Source organism: Berghia stephanieae, chromosome 11, assembly GCF_034508935.2.
Source record: "Berghia stephanieae isolate SIO BIC M18660-M18661 chromosome 11, UCSD_Bste_1.3, whole genome shotgun sequence".
Lineage (NCBI taxonomy): Eukaryota > Metazoa > Mollusca > Gastropoda > Nudibranchia > Aeolidiidae > Berghia > Berghia stephanieae.
In genome coordinates, this window is record NC_088370.1 from 36,643,641 (window position 1) to 36,663,640 (window position 20,000).

At 38.0% G+C, this 20,000-nt stretch overlaps 2 protein-coding genes across 2 annotated transcripts in view; both read left to right on the top strand.

Annotated features, from left to right (window-relative positions):
- The window catches only part of LOC144956695 (uncharacterized), a 4,940-nt gene extending 1,206 nt beyond the window's left edge, over window positions 1–3,734 (top strand). The window contains exon 2 of the mRNA XM_078887354.1: window positions 2,143–3,734. Coding sequence (XP_078743480.1) covers window positions 2,269–3,024 — 756 coding nt within the window. The 5' untranslated portion in view covers window positions 2,143–2,268 and the 3' untranslated portion in view covers window positions 3,025–3,734. The remainder of the gene's footprint in view (window positions 1–2,142) is intronic.
- Window positions 3,735–11,987: 8,253 nt separating this feature from the next.
- LOC144956520 (uncharacterized) lies at window positions 11,988–16,688 on the top strand. The gene is made up of 5 exons (XM_078887068.1): window positions 11,988–12,029; window positions 12,508–12,672; window positions 13,000–13,140; window positions 13,455–13,556; window positions 13,867–16,688. The coding sequence occupies exons 1-5, from the start codon at window positions 11,996–11,998 to the stop codon at window positions 15,447–15,449; spliced, it is 2,025 nt and encodes a 674-aa protein (XP_078743194.1). The 5' UTR covers window positions 11,988–11,995; the 3' UTR covers window positions 15,450–16,688.
- Window positions 16,689–20,000: the final 3,312 nt, after the last annotated feature.

Sequence of the window (20,000 nt, forward strand, 5' to 3'; positions counted from 1 at the left end):
CTCATCCGAAATAATAACTGGCCAAGTCTAGATCCATAGTGAGAGAGAAAGGACGAGATGCTTCATGCATCTCTATTTAACTAAAATTCATAGTGCGGCTATGTGGTCTAGTGGTATGACACTCGCTTTCGGATCGGAAAGTCCTGGGTTCGAGCCTCGCTGGCGCATAGTTGAGTCCTTGGAGAAGGCTCTTTACTCACATTCTCTCACCGTACTCCGATGTAAAATGAGTAACAGCGTTGTCTCTGTCCCAAAAATGTGTAATATCGCCTGACAGGCGTCATGTCTCGTCCTACATGTTATGTGTTGCTGTTGGCCAGGGACCCCTTGTAAAGCGCTTTGAGCACGTTTAGTGGATATTGCGCTATATAAAAGCTCAAGTTGTTACAAAATAGGAGTTTGAGTCTTTGGCAGGGATCAACAAAACAACGATTTTAGATTCTAGATATTGACTGGTCATCATTTAGCTGGGCTGTAACCAATCACAGCTCTGATTTTTTAGTCTCCAGCTTTTGACTGTCCCAGCCAGATATGATATTTGCGAAGTTATAAATGAGTTCAATCTTTAGTAGAATGGGATAGATAGGAGGGGGTCATAAATTAATGTATTTTAAGTTGGCGTTAGTCGGCGGCCCGACCCTTTGATCTCAGTAACAGCAGACAGTCACAGAGTAATTCTACGAGCACCTGGCAATTTTCTGTGTCCTGGTTGTCTGTAATTTGTGACCCACCGTCTCAAAGCGGTTATATGTCGGGATCCACTCGGTTATGGAAATTGAATTTATAGCCACGAATATCAAACTTGGGTTTAATTTCTCTACGTCATGATGGAGTATAAATACTATTTTTTGATTTGCAAAAACTTCTAAGGTCCAATTTCTCACCATTCTGTCTCTAAATTCACTTTCTGGGATCTGAATCATACCGACATAATACCGTTTTGAGACGGAGGGTCACATTTATGCAGTGTTATAAACACTGGCGGTTGGTCTATTGAGCGAAGTTGTTTTGTGCCGCCCTATATTTTTCAAATTTAGCAGATACTGCTTTTCGTCTCAGTTTTTGCATATGCTGCTTTTCGTTAACACTTGCGCATCTCTCCTCGAGCCGTGATAGATACATACTGTAACGAAGGTTGTGCATCATCACAGACGGCGATGTGATATGACGTGAGACAATGAGCTGAGAGTGGGGTATGGGGGCTACCACGAGCTAAAAAGTCAACAGGCCGCCCAAGTATTTTATATAAAAGACTGTTTTCTTCTGTTTTAAAACTTCGGTTATCCACCTCCCCTCACAAACAACTGATACTCTTTACTGCTAAAATAACTAGGTCGGGCCGGCATATTTAGTTTTGCACACCTTGAGGCCTGACTTGGGAGAAATCAAAACCATATCAGTTTTATCATTGGAAGAACTGGTTTGTTGTAATCAAAACAAAGGAGTGAAGAAAATTACAATAAATATCTAGATTTTATTGCTATTCGTTTTGCTCAAATGGATTTTAATCATCAATACGAATATTACACAAATCATTCACCGAGTAGAGTCCCATAATGCTATAAATAAGAATCCCAGTTCATTAACCCGACAAACAGAGCAATTCAACTTGTAATGTTATTGTCTTTGGAGTAGATAAGTAGTGCATTGAGGTTGGATTTTCTATCCTTCTATTATTGACTGTTATCACAGTTGATATTCAAAGGAAGTAATTTTATATGGCAGTCAAGGAGGATTTGATGGCAGTCAAGGAGGATTTGATGGCAGTCTATTTGTTGTTGTCACGTTGGTCTTCGATTAAATAAACAACCAGCAACCGCCCCTGGTTATAAAATTATGCTGGTGGGGCTGTGAGAAAGTCATGTGTGGTCCCAACACAGCAGCACAATACAGTTCTCTAAAAGAAAAAAACAAACAAAAAAACAAACACATATTTGAAATAGTTTGGCTAGAAAAGTCGTTCTTCAAATATCATCTTGTGACAAAGTCTCAAACCTGGGACTTCACTATTCAATCGATATTTGAAGGACGGATTTTTGACCAGATTTTTAAAAGCGTGCATTTTCAGAGTAAAGCAAAACACCTTATATATTGAACAAGACAAAATGCCTGTAAATCTTTTCTATGTTTTTTTTTCGACAGAGACAACATTGTTACCAGCCGGATTCTCATTTCAAACGAAGAACGTGAAAACCATTGTTTAGATTTTACACGTTACAAAGTGTTTGCTGTTGAAGGAGGTGAACCCTAAAACAGATTGAAGTAACAATGAGGCGTACAATGTTAATGATCAAAGGGTTATTCTTATATATGATAATGACTCCACCAAACATGGTGTTTTCTGGTTCTTCAGTGACATATTTCTCACACCGGACCTACAATGCAACTATTGATGGATGTGAAAAAGCATTTCCAACTCCTTCGAACTTGAAATGTATTATGGCATGTGTAAATTTACAAAAGAAATGTATCGGAATCAACTTCCTTCCCACCGGTGACGTCAACTCCAGCTCTGGAAATTGCCAGATATGCCTCGTAAGAAAGAGTTATCTGTTGGTTCAATCATCCTCTCCAAACCAAAGGAGCTACTTTCCTTACATTATCAAAGTGGAGTCACCGCCCCATCTCAAGGGTATCTCTATAGGCTCAGGGTTGTACGACGGTCAAGTATTTACATTGGACATCCTTGCCGAATACGGCTATATCTTTGTCATGTTTCTCCCTACAGATGATTGGCTAGCAGCCAATCCCGATGGAAATTTCGCCATGGTCAGCAGTGGACGACATTTACGAATTCACCACAATGTAAATGGCCAGGTTTACAAGACTATAGACGTGTTACAGGATGATTATTTCGTCAATAAGCAAATGTCTGAGATGGTGATTTTTGTCACGGAGACGCATTACAATGTCTTCGTTGAAGGCAAGATGATGGCAAAATTTCCCAGACCCACAAGCAAACCTCTTTCATTTTTCAAGTATGTGTGTGTAACGACTAATATAAAGAAAATTACCTGGCGGTAAAAAAGAAAATAAAACCCAATAAAGTATCGGTTTCAATTTTAGATTAAAAAAATCAAGATATATTTTCAAATATTGACTTTCTCCTTACGAGCCTTTTTCAGGAAAACTTGATTGTTTTACACTCAAACTGAGGAAATATGTGTATCTACTTTTACTTACTTTTTGTGTAGCATGACAAGCTTTACAAAACAAAGTTGTTTTTTTTCCCAGAAAATGTGTGACACATGATATGCAAACGTTTTCTGATTAATAAAAATGTTGGTTGTATCGTAACGAATGTGACGATTTTACTGTAGTTGGTAAGGAGAGGGTTAAATGTTGGTTGTATCGTAACGAATGTGACGATTTTACTGTAGTTGGTAAGGAGAGGGTTAAATGTTGGTTGTATCGTAATGAATGTGACGATTTTACTGTAGTTGGTAAGGAGAGGGTTAAATGTTGGTTGTATCGTAACGAATGTGACGATTTTACTGTAGTTGGTAAGGAGAGGGTTATGCAGGAAAATGAAATAAAGATATCTGACCATTTTTGTGCTCGAGTTTTCTCTAAATTGATCCAACAATAATTTCCACGAAGTCAACATCGCATCTCTGAGACTGAGTCCACGGTGAAATGAGTTAAGTCTGTTTTATTGAGACTGATTCCACGGTGAAATGAGTTAAGTCTGTTTTATTGAGGCTGATTCCATGGTGAAATGAGTTAGGTCTGTTTTATTGAGGCTGATTCCACGGTGAAATGAGTTAAGTCTGTTTTATTGAGGCTGATTCCATGGTGAAATGAGTTAGGTCTGTTTTATTGAGGCTGATTCCAAGGTGAAATGAGTTAAGTCTGTTTTATTGAGGCTGATTCCAAGGTGAAATCAATTATATATTCTAGTTGCCAAACCATGAACTCCCCATAAAAAGCGTCCGCCAATTTATATTTTATTTTGCAGTTTATCAAAGTTGAACATCTTTAGATTAAATAATATCTGAATAGTGCTGCTGCCTTGAGCACAGCGAGCATTTTGAGAAATTACATCATTTTTAAAAACCCTAAAAAATCATCTTATATTATACAGAATGAAAGATTTAGTCAAATTAAATACAAAAATACTTATATTTCTTTAAAAATTGACCGGATAGTTGACAAATTATTAGCATTTTAAATATCCAAAAGGTCAAGGTCACTGCCAAGGTCGTCTCGTAAAATGACCCAAATGTTGCCGTTTTCGGTATCAAATTAAAAGTCTTGACAATACCAATACAGGATTGTGGATATTTACTACTACTACTACTACTACTACTACTACTACTACTACTACTACTACTACTACTACTACTACTACTATTACTACTACTCTACTACTACTACTACTACTACTACTACTACTACTACTACTACTACTACTACTACTACTACTACTACTACTACTACTACTACTACTACTACTACTACTACTACTATACAAACTACTAACTACTACTACTACTAATACTACTACTACTACTACTACCTATCACTACTACTACTACTACTACTACTACTACTACTACTACTATTCACTACTACTACTACTACTACTACTACTACTCTAACTACTACTCACTACTACTACTACTATACTACTACTACTACTATAACTACACTAATACTACTACTATACTACTACTACTACTATACTACTACTACTTACTATACTACTACTACTAACTATACTACTACTACTACTACTATACTACTACTACTACTACTACATACTACTACTACTACACTACTATACTACTACTACTTATACTACTACTACTACTACTACTACTAACTACTACTACTACTAACTACTACTACTATACTACTACTACTACTTACTACTACTACTACTATACTACTATATACTACTACTACTACTACTACTACTACTACTACTACTACTACTACTAATAACTAACTTCTACTACTACTACTATACTACTACTACTATACTACTACTACTACCACTACAACTACTACTACTACTACTACTACTACTACTACTACTACTACTACTACTACTACTACTACTACCACTACTACTAATACTACAAATAAGTCAAATGTTTTATGAATTATATTCACACATTGATTGTGTTGTCGTTCTCGGGCCGGGTTTATATCGGTTTAGTATAAATTAATAACGGAAAGTAAAATTTCTTACGAAACTGTCCGGCATATCAAACCTACCATTGTCTCCCATCAACATCCACATGCTGTTGGTGTTGTGCGTGTTGTACCAATCTGTCTCCAGCTAGGGATTCCAGGGACGCGACGTGGACGCTTGCTACACGTCCCTTCATGACCACAACCCAACGACAAGTAGACTGAAGTCGAGAAAAAGCTTCATGACGGAAGAAAGCATCAACCCTGACCATGCGGCTGTATACAGACTTTCCACATGGAGGGAGTGAGACAATCATGGAAATGAAACTGTTGAAGATCCGAGAGAAGAACTGTCCTACGGAACTGGGCTCCCAGGAATGAATGGGTAACACTGAACAATGAACGGGGAAAAATTGGGAGAACAGCTGGAAGCATGGAAAAAAGTGGGGGCTGACTGAGACTAGCTTGTGTACATGTGGATGCACAGAGCAGACGATGGAGCACATCCTTAGAGAATGCCAGGATGGGCCCAGCTGCACTGATCATGATCTTGGAGTCTGCTCGACAGATGTTGTGGAGTGGGTTCGGTGTTGGAGCGACAAACTATGATGATGATGAACAACCACGGGTTGGTAGAAGCGTCAGAAAAGACCACTATTGAACCCAAGACTGACACCAGCTTCTTCGCTTCTGAGTTGTGCGCACAAATACTAAGCCAGCTTTTGCCTTATTTGTGCCGCTATGTGGTCTAGTGGTATGACATTCGCTTTCGGATCGGAAGAACCTGGGTTCGAGCCTCGCTCGCTCGGCGCATAGTTTTGTCCTTAGAAAAGGCTCTTTACTCACATTCTCTCACCGTACTCAGATGTGAAAATGAGTACCTGGACGTTAACAGCATTGTCTCTGTCCGAAAAATATGTAATATCGCCTAACAGGCGTCATGTCACGTCCTACATGTTGCGTGTTGTTGTTGGCTAGGGACCCCTTGTAAAGCGCTTTGAGCACGTTTAGTGGATATTGCCCTATATAAAAGCTCAATGGTTTTTTTCATGCTTTAATTTGCTATTTATTTTGTTTTTTTTTGGATTTCATTATATTGTTCAATGATTATTTTAACATGTAGACATCTTACGTATCAATTACAACACCAAAATTTCTTTTAAAAAATCATCTTATCCTTGATACTAGATTTTATGAGTTTGATAACATAAAATCTCATTCTAAAAACATTGAGCTTTGGTATGTCTACATCAATTATTCACTGAACCAATGTGCCCAAAGCGATTGTCAAGGGGTTCAAAGCTAACAGCAACATTTGGTATCGACGACGAGCCTTCGCGCCAAACACAATTAAAAAAATTATGCCTTTTGCGCCACGACATCATAAGATATCGTCGCCTAGGCATTCCACGAAGGAATATAATAGATAACTCATCAAACAAGATTTCTGATGTCAACAGGAATCACCCATGTTGTCCAAGTGAGCAAATTGGGGGTTAATAATATTGCTTAAAGAAAAAGACGAAAGTGCCTGAAGCGGGGCTCGAACCCGGGTCATCCGGATCACAGTGCAATGCCTTAACCACTCGGCCACTTCGCCCCCTTAATGCCAGAAAGGTGCAATAATTACACTTTCTTTGTCGACAGTGAGAACACTGTTATTGTCTAGTTCTCATGTAACACCGAATTGGAATCACTAGTCTGATGTCACGCCGCCCGGCAACGGCCGCCATCTTGGTTCTAAACAAAGAAAATCATTACTTTTTATTCTTCATGCTGGCTAGAACTTTTCATATGCCTTGTGATCATAATGTGTAAAAGTCAAAACATGATCAAATTTATGGGGTTTTTTTTTTCCTCTGGATACCCTTTATGCTCGCCGGAGAAATATTTCATACGGGCGTCCGCCATTGTTCCGATAGTTTAGAGCCAGTGTTACTAAGTTACCATGCGTCATTAGGAAGGAAGTGACGTTACGACTGTTGAAGAGTATTGCGATGAGAGAATGTGAGTAAAGAGCCTTTTCTATTTACCGAACTTTTCTGCGCTTAGAATAGGATTTGAACCAAGGGTTTACCGTTCCGAAGGCACATGTCATATCACAAGACCATAAAACTGCGCTCAGGAATAACACTTGTGTGTTGGAATAGTTTTTTTTAGTCTGTCAAATATGACTGCGAACAACCAACATGACGTTCTCTCTCTAATAACTTTTTCCGCCGGTGACGTCACAGACTATGGGTGACGCCCAATCAAGGGACGCTACTCTTCCGCTTATCTTATTCCCTATTCCATCGGGCCGAACTGGGGGCCGGATATTGAATATAATAATATTATAGTCTAGCCACAAATTATGAATTTGACTTCGCGAAGTCCCATGTTAGAGAGTTTTCGCCAGGACGAGGATCATTTAAATCGATCGATATTTGTAGGCCGAGTTTTCTGGCCAAATTTTTAAATATGTGACCCACCGTCTCAATGCGGTATTATGTCGGGATCCACTCGATTATGGAAATTGAATTCATAACCACAAATATCAAACTTGGGTTTAATTTCTCTACGTCATGATGGAGTATAAATACTATTTTTTGATTTGCAAAAACTTCTAAGGTCCAATTTCTCATCATTCTATCTCTAAATTCACTTTCTGGGGTCTGAATCATCCCGACATAATACCATTTTGAGACGGAGGGTCACATATGGGATTTTTCCAAAGTATGGCAGAGATAAACAAGTAATAAATTGAAAGGCCTATTGTATACGTTCAGTTACCAGACCAGTATACAATACGCTTGCTACTGTTTACTCAATTAGAAAACATTACAATTGCTTGGTTTTCTTTATGCAAACGTACTCAAGTTCATCGTCAGGCCCTTCGCGCTAAAACACATAAAGATTCAACGTTTCTTTTCATAACAATTTGATGATAATTCACAAATTCTATTGTCCACAGTTTTCATTATAATATTCTGATTGTTTTGCTCGTCCTTAGATGAAATTGCGATAACAAAATACAGACAAAGGAATGTTGCTGCCAACTATAGTGTCTTTGTTGCAAACATCTTTGTTTTCAGTTTCACCTAATAACTGTTTTATGGAGGAACTGGCGCTATATCAATACACATAATCAATTGATAAGAAAATGCAAATAATTCGGCAACAAATAAAACTCGATCATGAACAAAATGTTCATTGTTCTCCGGATCAATGCATGTTCCATTGATTCTATGCTTCACTCAGGTGTCAATGAGTATCTGGCTATAGTAGGCATAGACGGGTATTGTTAGAGTATTTGTGCAAAAAAGGACACCTTGAAGGAGACTGGTACTGTATGAAACGGATATAATATTGTTCCATATGACCTTCTTGGGAAATTAATAAACTATTGTGTAGCGCATTGAGTATGGTTAATCAGTGGAGCCGCACAATATCAATGTTTATATTTATTTCATTTAAGTAAAATACTCACAACATCATACAACATCAAGAAACGTACCAGTGTACAAAACGAGATATGTCTTAATGCACTGTGGTTGGGAAATGGTGCTCACAACATCCGCCAGCCGATGATAACGTTCCAATAGATAGTATGCGCTTGGCTAAGAAGCTCATAACATTGCCATCCGGAAGTGTGTATCCATGAACGTTTATAGTCAGGTTAATACAGTTCAGTGAGCATTACTCATAAACGCGGATGGCAAAAAACAACAACAAAGACCTAAGTGACGTCATATTCGAACTATCAATACACATAATTATGTGTAACCTTAAACATGTTTTGATACATTTTGTGAGAATTACTCATAAATATGGATGGCTATAGATAGTATGCGCTTGGCTAAGAAGCTCACAACATTGCCATCCGGAAGTGTAACGGACCACCACACAAAACTTTGTGTAACTTGAACGTTTAAAGTCTGATTAATACAGGTTAGTAAGAAGTACTCACAAACGCAGATGGCAAAGAATAATAACAAAGACCTGAGTGACGTCATCTTCGTTCTATCTGTAGCCAATCGACTATGTTTTAGATATTTTACGTAACTTGCGGGCTTTTGAATTGAAAGAGTGAATGCGGATTCATAAAAGTGAGTCGACTGGGCGCTTAGGTTAATGATTAAACCACATTCCTGAAGAAATTTGTTATCAAATTAAGAAATCAAGGAACAGACACCAGTGTAAGATAAAGAACTGAACAAGTGTTTATGAAATGTGTCAGACCCTGACCTTCGTGAAGTTATGGCCTGATACTGACCAAAAAATGACGTCAAAAGGCCAGTCTTTGGCCACAAAAGAAAACAAATCGTGAGTTGAATTCAATAGTTCAACCAATGAAATAACATGTTTCCATGAGCTCTACTAACAACATTTGGATTTCAGTGTCAGGCTATAGATAGTTCGAAGATGACGTCACTCAGGTCTTTGTTATTGTTTTTTGCCATCCGCGTTCATGAGTAATGCTCACTTAACTGTATTAATCCGACTATAAACGTTCATGGATACACACAGTTTTGTGTGTTAGTCCGTTATACTTCGGATGGCAATGTTATGAGCTTCTTAGCCAAGCGCATACTATCTATAACATAACGATGGCTATGGTCAGACAAAGCAAGAAAGAAAAATACAAGAAAAACAATCCCAAACAGATCAGTCGACCTTTGACCTTCTGAACAACGGTCAGACGTGCTACCATTATTTTTGTCTGGCACCCTACATACACACTTGTTCAGATATTAATACACACTACGTTTGTTTATAGAAAGTCTATCTCGATAAAAACAACAAACTTTAATCAAACAGATGTTTACCTTGAAATAAACCAATAAATTTCCTTTTACGGAAAACCCTGTCGAAAGTTGAGTCGAGAGTTGGGATCTCAATTCAAAAAAAAAAAAAAAATTGAACTTTTATATAGCGCAATATCCACTAAACATGCTCAAAGCACTTTACAAGGGGTCCCTGACCAACAGCAACATTTCACATTTAGGACAAGACATGACGCCTTTAAGGCGATATTATAATTTTTTCGGACAGAGAGAATGATGATAACGACCAGGTATTCATTTTAAACCTGAGTACGGTGAGAGAATGTGAGTAAAGTGTCTTTTTTAAGGACTCAACTATGCTCCGTGCGAGGCTCGAACCCAGGACCAAGGACCTTCTGATCCGAAAGCGAGTGTTATACCACAAGACCACATAGCCGCACAAAATTCAACTGAAAAGGTCAAGGACGAAAATACAGGAACAACAGCTCTTGGCTAAAGCTCTTCATAATCAACTGTCAACGTTAGGTTATCGTCAAGACTGAAAAAGAAGTGGATCATGAAAAGTAAAGAAATATTATATGCAGCTATAATGTGGTCTAGTGGTATGACACTCGATTTCAGATCGGAAGGTCATGGGTTCGAACCTTACTCGGCACATAGCTGAGTCCTTGGAAAAGATTCTTTACTCACATTCTCTCACCTTCCTCAGGTGTAAAATGAGTACCTGGCCGTTCACACCGTTGTCTCCGTCGGAAAAAAATGTAATATCGCCTAACAGGCGTCATGTCTCGTCCTATGTTATGTGTTGGTCAGTGACCGCTTGTAAAGCGCTTTGAGCACGATTTGTGGATATTGCGCTATATAAAAGATCAAGTTTCTAGAAATAAACCACTTAAGTCCTAACTAAAGCCAATATTCACTAGAGGCTAAAAAATTCCTGAAGATTCACAGCTTCGATCGAAAACAATATTTATCTTTAAATTTTGGACTCAATAGCCTTCAACAGTCGTATCGTCACTTCCCTCGTAATGACGCATGGTAACTTTGTAACTGCCGGAACAATGGCGGACGAGTGAATTATTTGGCAGAAGGTTTTATTTTTGAACACCATAAAAATTCCATGTCTTATTTTTTTACCTGCAAGTTTCAGATTTAAATTGTTTGTTGTGTGGGATACAAATCGTCGGATGAAACATACAAAATTCGTGTCTTTTATTAATACTTTTTAAAAAGGTTAGCGCAATATCCACTAAAAGTGCTCAAAGCTCCTTACAAGGGGTCCCTAACCAACAGCAACACTTAACATGTGAAACGAGACATGAGACCTGTTACGCGATATTACAATTTTTTTTTCGGACAGAGACAACGCTGTTTAAGGCCAGGTACTCATTTTACACCTGAGTACAGTGAGAGAATGTGAGTAAAGAGTCTTTTCCAAGGACTCAACTATGCGCCGAGCGCGAGGCTCGAACCCATGCCCTTCCGATCCGAAAACGAGTGCCACACCACTAGACCACATATCCGCACTAAATGAACTCATGAGATAAATAAAACGCAATAAAAGACAATCAAATTAATTCTTACAACAAGCAACTCAATACCACTGGCAGACAAAGAACAAAGTTACTTTGACCCCTGTGTGAAACCGCACAGAGAAGCTCACCTTGGCTATATGGATAATTAGGAATAAAAACAAATTCCTCTAACAAAAGTTAATTAAGAATATTTGGATGGCTGCGTGCAAGAAATACCTATGTCCAGTTTTTACCGGTTTTGAGTTAGAGTATTGGTTAGGGTTATTTTTTACCCTTTTTTTACTACAAGAAATACCTAAGTCAAATAACAAGCCGTTGCCGAGTTATTAACCACCGGCGCATCCTTATCTCCACGTTTGTGCGATTTCTATTGCTGCAAGAAATACCTATAACACTTAGGTATTTGTTGCAGAACCAAAAAGTGCAATGCCAGATGGCCAGTGATCCCTAAGTACCAGTTAGGTAGTTCTTGCGGTAAGGGATATTCTATATGAACTCGTATAGGGAAATTGTCATATCGATACTATCAACAACTATTTTTCTTTCGATTTCAAGATGGCGTCGTCAAGAGCAACGCGTCGTTGTTCAGGTACTGTTTGTTTTATTTTGTTGCTTTTTTAGTCTTTAGTCTTTAATAGAATTTATGTTTGTTTTTATATCTTATTTAGAAGGGATTGCTATATATATTATGTTTCTACACAAGTTATGCGTGCTGACGGACGTGTTTTTCACCTCGTGTTGAGGGCCAGCTAAGGGTTGTTTTGTATCGTTTTGCCGATATCGATTATCAATAATAATGATAATACTACTTTTATTAGTATAGCGCCTTATGTCGAGGCCTCCAACGCTTTACAATATCAATACATAAGGTTTACATTCTAAATGCAAATGGTTACATGATATAAGTGACAATTAAAGTTAGTGAAAATGCATTCGAGGTATATTTTGAATAGATGCGTTTTGATTTATTTCTTGAAAACTTCAATGCTATCAAAAGGGCTTAAAATGAATAGTTTATCCTATTGCTTTGGTTCATGTTCTTTCAAACATTTTATTATTCTTTTCAGAGCATGAAGTTGTTAAATGTCTTGATTCTTCCGAGTCTGACAGCTCAGACAGTGATTGTCCTTTATCTGATTTAAAGCACACGGAGAATGAACTACACTTGTTGAAAAAAATGGTTAACGGTGAAAGGAAAAGAAAGATGAGCTCAAAGTCTACAAAGAGGAAAGGTAACCATTTCTTAGATTACATTGATTTAAGACATTGTCGTTAAAATGAGATGATCATTGTAGACACACAATTGACGTTCATTTTAAGTATCAATTTTTGCGTCAAAAATTAGACCAAACTCAATTTTGCCCTACTTTACAAATGGCATTTAATTACAAGATATCCAATTATTGAAAATTTTCAGATTTTTTATTTAAACAAAACTTAAATAAATTTCCTATCTGTTGGTGAAAATTGTAAGAGCCTATCTTGTTAACTGCCTGAGTTATTCAAATTCTTTATCGGGTCATAATAAAAAAAAACACCCTGTATATTTTCTTCACCAGAAAATGGACCAAGAGATGTACTCCAGGAAGATAGAAGTATAAGCATCTATGAAACTGACTCAGACGATGATTCTCCTTTAGCGGCTGTGCAAAGAAAAAGAAATGATCCCATAGACCAAAAAAAGAATAGCATTGAAGATTGTAAGTTGTTTTTCATTGACCATAGTGCTTAAAGTTTTGCTGTAGATTTTGTATTGCATATCGTCATGTTGAAGTAAGACGGCTTAAATATCAAATGAGTAATGGGAGCCAATTATTCATTAAGTTACTATTGCTATCAATACACATGATAAAACATTTCATGGCTTTCTAGTAAAAATAGTGAATTTTAAGACGTTTAAGTGCGTTTCTATTTCTAACGAGGCAAACCACTTCCACAATTTGTTATTGTATTTATATTGTATTCTTTTATGTAGTTTGGCACTAAGGACTTCATCTTATCACTTTATTTTCAGGTCCTGATATTGAAATAGTAAATGGGGCAACAAACGCACAACCAATCGAAGGTCAACAGGCAGATAAACTTTCAAATGGCCAGGTCTCAATGGCACAAATTGGTGAGTTTGTTTGGATTGTTTACTGAAAATCACATTTAATAAGATAAAAGTTGTACACAAACTTCTATTCAATTAACAAAAGTAAATAAAAATAAAAACCCCTATAGCAAACTAAATTTGCTTTTGACAGATGTATATAGATTTAATTGGATATTAAAATGTTATATTTAATGAATAATGCATTGGCCATGAGGGTCACTAATTCTATATTAATTAATGCTGCAAATAAAACAGTGCGTTTTATAATATAAGTAGGTACATTTGAAGACTTTTTGGCTCAATCTATGTTTTTGTTTCCTTCGATCTACAGATGCAGAGGATTCAAATGATGAAAGTTTTGGACTTCTAGAGGATTTTGATGACACATTCAATGATCCCACTTACGACATAAGAAAAGATCCAGAATTCATTGAGAAGAAAAAGCGACAAAAGAACAAACTTAAAAAATATATGCAACTTCCAACTACAAGTACAAGTGAGCAACTTGAACCTGAGGTGAACACCATTGAAAATGTGAGGCAGGATGTTGACATACATATGGCAGTGGAACAAGAAGATAATCCAGAGCCAAAGAGAAAGAAAAAGGCTTGTCCACATAAATGGAAAAGAAATATAAGAAAAGACCTCAATGACCAGGGCCTTGAGCATGTTGATTCTTCTGGAAAGTTGAAGGCAAAAAAAGTCCCGCTTAATGTTGACTGTTCACGGTGCCGATTTAGGTGTTCTCAACATTTTGATGGAGACGAACGTCAATGTATCAATTCTTCATATTGGGGACTTCGGGATTATGATAGAAAGAAAGATTTTCTACTGTCAAATATGACTATATGTCATGTACATAGGAAAAAAGTCTGTGAGGATGAATGTACTAAAGAAAGAGCAAATTCTGTCACATATTCTTTTCTGAAAGGAACTGAAAGAATAAGGGTTTGTCAAAAGTTCTTCATGGCCACCCTCAACATCAGCAATGGGCCGATAAAACAAGCAATGAAGAATACTAATACTAGTGAATGTGGCACATTCAGTGCCGCAGATGGAAGAGGAAAGGGCGAAGCGTGGAACAAAACGCCTGATGAAAGACGACAGGATATTGTGACTCACATCTCTTCGTTCCCTTGTGTAGAAAGCCATTACACAAGGAAAAGCACAAGAAGAAAATATCTGGACTCTAAGCTCAACATCACCAAGATGCACAAACTGTATGTGGAGCAATGCAAAGAGTTGAGTAAGGAGCCTGTCTCGGAAAAGGTTTACCGCACAATATTTTGTGAGGATTTCAATTTATCCTTCTTTAAACCAAAAAAGGATGTGTGTGCAGTGTGTGCAAGGTTTAATCAGTTAAGCCCGGAGGAGCGTAGAAAAGTACAAGCGGCGCAAGATGCACACATTAAACGGTATCATGAGTCAATGAAGAAAAAAGAAGAGGATAAGATCATGTCCAATCGCGAAAAACGATATATGTCCTCATCTTTCGACCTTGAAAGCGTTTTTCAGTTACCAACCAGTGATGTTTCATTGACATATTATTCTAGAAAATTGTGTGTCTACAACTTGACTGTTTGGGAAGGAAAGTCCCCTAACAATGCTTTCTGTTATACTTGGCCTGAGACTGAAGGTAAGAGAGGGAGCATAGAAATTGCAAGCTGTATTTTTTTGTGGCTAAAGCAATTGCCATCCGAAATTGAGGAAGTCTCGCTTTATTCTGATACTTGTTCAGGTCAAAACCGAAACCAGCAAATGGTAGCTATGATGATGTATGTTCTGCAACGTGAAGACAACAATCTGAAGGTCATCACTCACAACTTCCTAGAAAGTGGCCACTCCATGATGGAAGTGGATAGTATGCATGCGGCCATCGAACGAGAGAAAAGTACATCAAGGCCTTCACAATGAATACATGGGAGTCAATCTTTCGATCATCCAGAAGAAACAATCCTTACAATGTCAGCATCCTTGACCACTCCTGTTTCTTTGATTTCAAGACACTGGCTGACAAAATACTATCAAAAATACAGCAAAAAAGGCTGATTTGCTCAAATTGTGCAAGGACCTGGTGATTCCAAAAGAGTATCATCCCTGGTATCAATCACTGCCTAGCAACGACACCGCAAAAGATATTGCCCCTGGGCCTGCCGTAGGAGAAAGTGACAATGAGGAGGTGTAACTCAGTGGCTAGTCCAAGTAAAGAGAGAGGGGGTGGTATAAAACACACTCTGAAATAGAGAGAGGAGAGAGAGGAGAGAGAGAGAGAGGGAGAGAGAGAGAGAGAGGAGAGAAAAGCACATTCGGAAAGAGAGAGAGAGAGAGAGAGAGAGAGAGAGAGGATAGAGAGAGTGTGAAAGCTAGAGGGATATAAAGACACAGAGAGAGGGGAAAAAAAAAAAAAAGAGAGAGAGAGAGAGAGAGAGAGAGAGAGAAAGAGAGGGAGAGATAGAGAGAGAGAGAAAGAGAGGGAGAGATAGAGAGAGAAAGAGAGAGAGAGAGAGAGAGAGAGAGAGAGAGAGCGGATTGAATTGAATTAATAAAATAAGTTATTACTTTGTCAATGATTTGAAAATGTTTTTCTGTCTTAGTTGGATGTGTTTTTACGTGTACTCGTCAGTTTGCCTCATGCTTTCAGGTTGCTTGAATGATGACAGTATAAAACATATTCTATTTATGTCCCACATAACTTTATATAAGTAAGTGCAAGAAATACTTAAGTCCGTAAAAGTACCATTGTCGTGGAAAACTGTTAACTGCAAGAATTACCTAAATCCACTGAGTTGCTAATTTTTTAAATTGAGTAAAAATAACACAAAATGCAGGTACTGCGGTCGTCTCAGACTTCTCTTTCAACTTGTGGTATTCCTTTAAGGTGCTTGGTCACCACCATATTCTTAAAAAACGGTCGGATAATCGATTTGAATGACATGAAAATTTTCAACTCTGTTTTTCTCAAAACAACCGCCAATGTACTTAGGTATTTCTTGTTCTCAGCCATCGATTTGTGAAAAGAATGAGGAGCAAAGCAAGATCTCTCCAGACATAAGTGACGAACGGTTGGGTTTTGTTAAAGAAAATTGAAAAAGGGTGCGGTAAATAATAATAAATGCAATTTTTACATTGAAAACAACAATCGAAAAACAAAAATCATTTTATTTATGCTTCATTGATTATTCCAAAGCTCTTCTACTTCTTCTTCTTCTTCTTCTTCTTCTTCTTCTTCTTCTTCTTCTTCTTCTTCTTCTTCTTCTTCTTCTTCTTCTTCTTCTTCTTCTTCTTCTTCTTCTTCTTCTTCTTCTTCTTCTTCTTCTTCTTCTTCTTCTTCTTCTTCTTCTTCTTCTTCTTCTTCTTCTTCTTCTTCTTCTTCTTCTTCGTTCCTCTGATGGACACCTATGGCTGCAGTCCGATATCTACTATGAAGTCTGTGGTCCGCTTTAGGTCCTCAGCCTCACCATAGAGCTTTTGGAGCTTTTGATTCAGACCAACTACAAAACGCTCTTCTGGTTGGAAGTCCATCTAGTCTGCACTAAGTTGAACTTTGGTGCGAGCTCATGCCATGCCACTTGGTGGAGCCAAGCGATAACAACTGGATTCATAAGCTTGAGTGGTCGGCCCTTTTCCCACTGGCGTATTTACATTGATTCGTCTTTCTCCGGCGTTCTTTCTGACTGGGCAACAAACCGTTTACGAAACAATTCCTCTCTTTGTCTTATAGTTGCAGTTCTAGTTTTAAACTATTTCTATATACAAGAATTATTTAAACATGTGACCCCGCGATCTCAGAGTTCACGTCGTGACCTTTCAAACATTTTCAATCTATATCCTTATTCTTAAACTCGAGGCCGTTGGTCGCATGATTCGTTCCTGTTCAACGATTGGATGTCTCCTGTTTTGTTTTTCGAAATTGTAAATAAACCTGCAACTCAAACGAAATAAGCTGTACAAATAGTGATACTCTTAGCACCGAGTTTTGATATCGATTCCTGGCCGTGCTGACCGCATACAACATAGAGCAGCATGAACGGTGGCGTTGGCTGCCAGAAGAAGAAGAAGAAAAAGAAGAAGAAGAAGTAGTAGTAGTAGTAGTAGTAGTAGTAGTAGAAGTAGTAGTAGTAGTAGTAGTAGTAGTAGTAGTAGTAGTAGTAGTAGTAGTAGTAGTAGTAGTAGTAGTAGTAATAGTAGTAGAAGAAGAAGAAGAAGAAGAAGAAGAAGAAGTAGTAGTAGTAGTAGTAGTAGTAGTAGTAGTAGTAGTAGTAGTTAGTAGTAGTATGTAGTAGTAGTATAGTAGTAGTAGTAAGTAGTAGTAGTAGTAGTAGTAGTAGTAGTAGTAGTAGTAGTAGTAGTAGTAGTAGTAGTAGTAGTAGTAGTAGTAGTAGAGTAGTAAGTAGAGAAGTAGTAGTAGTAGTAGTAGTAGTAGTAGTAGTAGTAGTAGTATAGTAGTAGTAGTAGTAGTAGTAGTAGAGTAGTAAGAAGAAGAAGAAGAAGAAGAAGAAAGAAGAAGAAAGAAGAAGAAGAAGAAGAAGAAGAAGAAGAAGAAGAAGAAGGAGGAGGAGGAGGAGGGGAGGAGGAGGAGGAGGAGGATGAGGAGGAGGAGGAGAACTACTTTGATCGAAACTCGAGCGAGGTTCATATCGTTCATCTAAATGTCGGTCACTATTTGTAAACAAGTGGCTGCTTAATCGATTACTCGATTCTTTGCCGATTCCATCCACTTTCATCAAAGCTATGCTCCATTAATTGGGTGCACATCGAAACAAAGAAGACTGGCGTCACAATGGTACCCGGCATCGGGATTGGACTTACAAAAAGAATAATAATAAAGTATTTACTTTTTGTCTGATTGATAGAATTTAATGAGAAGTAATATTTAAAATGGCTGTCTAGAAACACTAACAAAGAGCTGAGTGACGTCAATTTCGTTCCATGAAACAGTAGGATTCAATAGTCTGATGTAACGTCCGCCAAGCAACAAGCAGCTTGGTTCTAAACAACAACAAAAAAATCGGTACTTTTTATTCTTCATGCTGGCTAGAACTTTTTCATATGTCATGTGATCAGAATGTATAAAAGTCAAAATATGATCAGATTTATAATGTTTTTCTCCTCTGGATACACTTTTATGCTCGTCGGAGAAGTATTTCATAAGGGCGTCCGCCATTGTTCCGATAGTTTAGAACCAGTTACTAAGTTCCTATGCGTCATTACGAGGGAAGTGACGTCACAACAGTTGAAGCCTATTTGAGCGTTGCTATCGTAACTTATAGATAGTTCGAAGATGACGTCACTCAGGCCTTTGTTATTGTTTTTTGCCATCCGCGTTTATGAGTAATGCTCACTGAACTGTTTTAACCCGACTATAAACGTTTACGGATACACACAGTACACAGTTTTGGGTGTTGGTCCGTTATACTTCCGGATGGCAATGTTATGAGCTTCTTTGCCAAGCGCATACTGTCTATTTGTTAACAGTGGCAATGATTTGAGACGATAAATGACAAGCGCATACTATCTATAGATAGAACGAAGATGACGTCAATCAAGTCTTTGTTATTGTTTTTGCCATCCACGTTTATGAGTACTTCTCACGACATTGTCTGAACCAGACTATAAAAGTTCATGGTTACACATAGTTTTGTGTGTTGGTCCGTGAAACTTCCGGATGGCAATGTTATGAGCTTCTTAGCCAACCGTATAGATAGTATGCAGATGACGTCACTCAGGCCTTTGTTATTGTTTTTGCCATCCGCGTTTGTGAGTTGTTATCACTAAACTGTATTAACCAGACTATAAAAGTTCATGGTTACACAGAGTTTGTGTGTTGGTCCGTTATACTTCCGGATGGCAATGTTGTGAACTCATTGGCCGAGCGCATTCTATCTATACTATCTATAGATAGTATGCAGATGACGTCACTCAGGCCTTTGTTATTGTTTTTGCCATCCGCGTTTGTGAGTTGTTCTCACTAAACTGTATTATCATCATCATCATTGCCTTATTCACCCTGGGTCCACAGACAAACAGTTTCCATCCTTCTCTATCCTGAGCAAACTTTTTTATCTCATTCCAGGTCTTACCACTTCTCTGTATATCAGCTTCTTTAATTCCAGAAACTCTTCGGTCGCCCAAGCTAAAAAAAGGATTTAGTTTGTCTGTCTGTGTTTCTGTAACGGTTTGAGTTTAACGGAAAGGGGTGTTAACCCTTTGCCAACCCCCAACCTGGAGGACCAGGTGACTCAAAGATGGGGGAATCACACACCATTAGTCGCCTTTTACGACACGCTGGCTTGGCGTTGGGCTATTCTTGACCCTCTCAGTTGAGGGACCCCGGACACCACACGGGGTAAACTGTATTAACCATACTATAAAAGTTCATGATTACACAGGGTTTGTGTGTTGGTCTGTTATACTTCCGGATGGCAATGTTGGGAACTCCTTGGCCAAGCGCATTCTATCTATAGC

What these genes read in the sequence shown, in the direction of transcription:
- LOC144956520 (XM_078887068.1), top strand. Translation starts at nt 11,996, where the DNA reads ATGGCGTCGTCAAGAGCAACGCGTCGTTGTTCAG. An exon ending in AAAGTCTACAAAGAGGAAAG is followed by an intron (nt 12,673 to 12,999) that starts GTAACCATTTCT and finishes TTTCTTCACCAG; the next exon opens with AAAATGGACCAAGAGATGTA. An exon ending in AAAGAATAGCATTGAAGATT is followed by an intron (nt 13,141 to 13,454) that starts GTAAGTTGTTTT and finishes CTTTATTTTCAG; the next exon opens with GTCCTGATATTGAAATAGTA.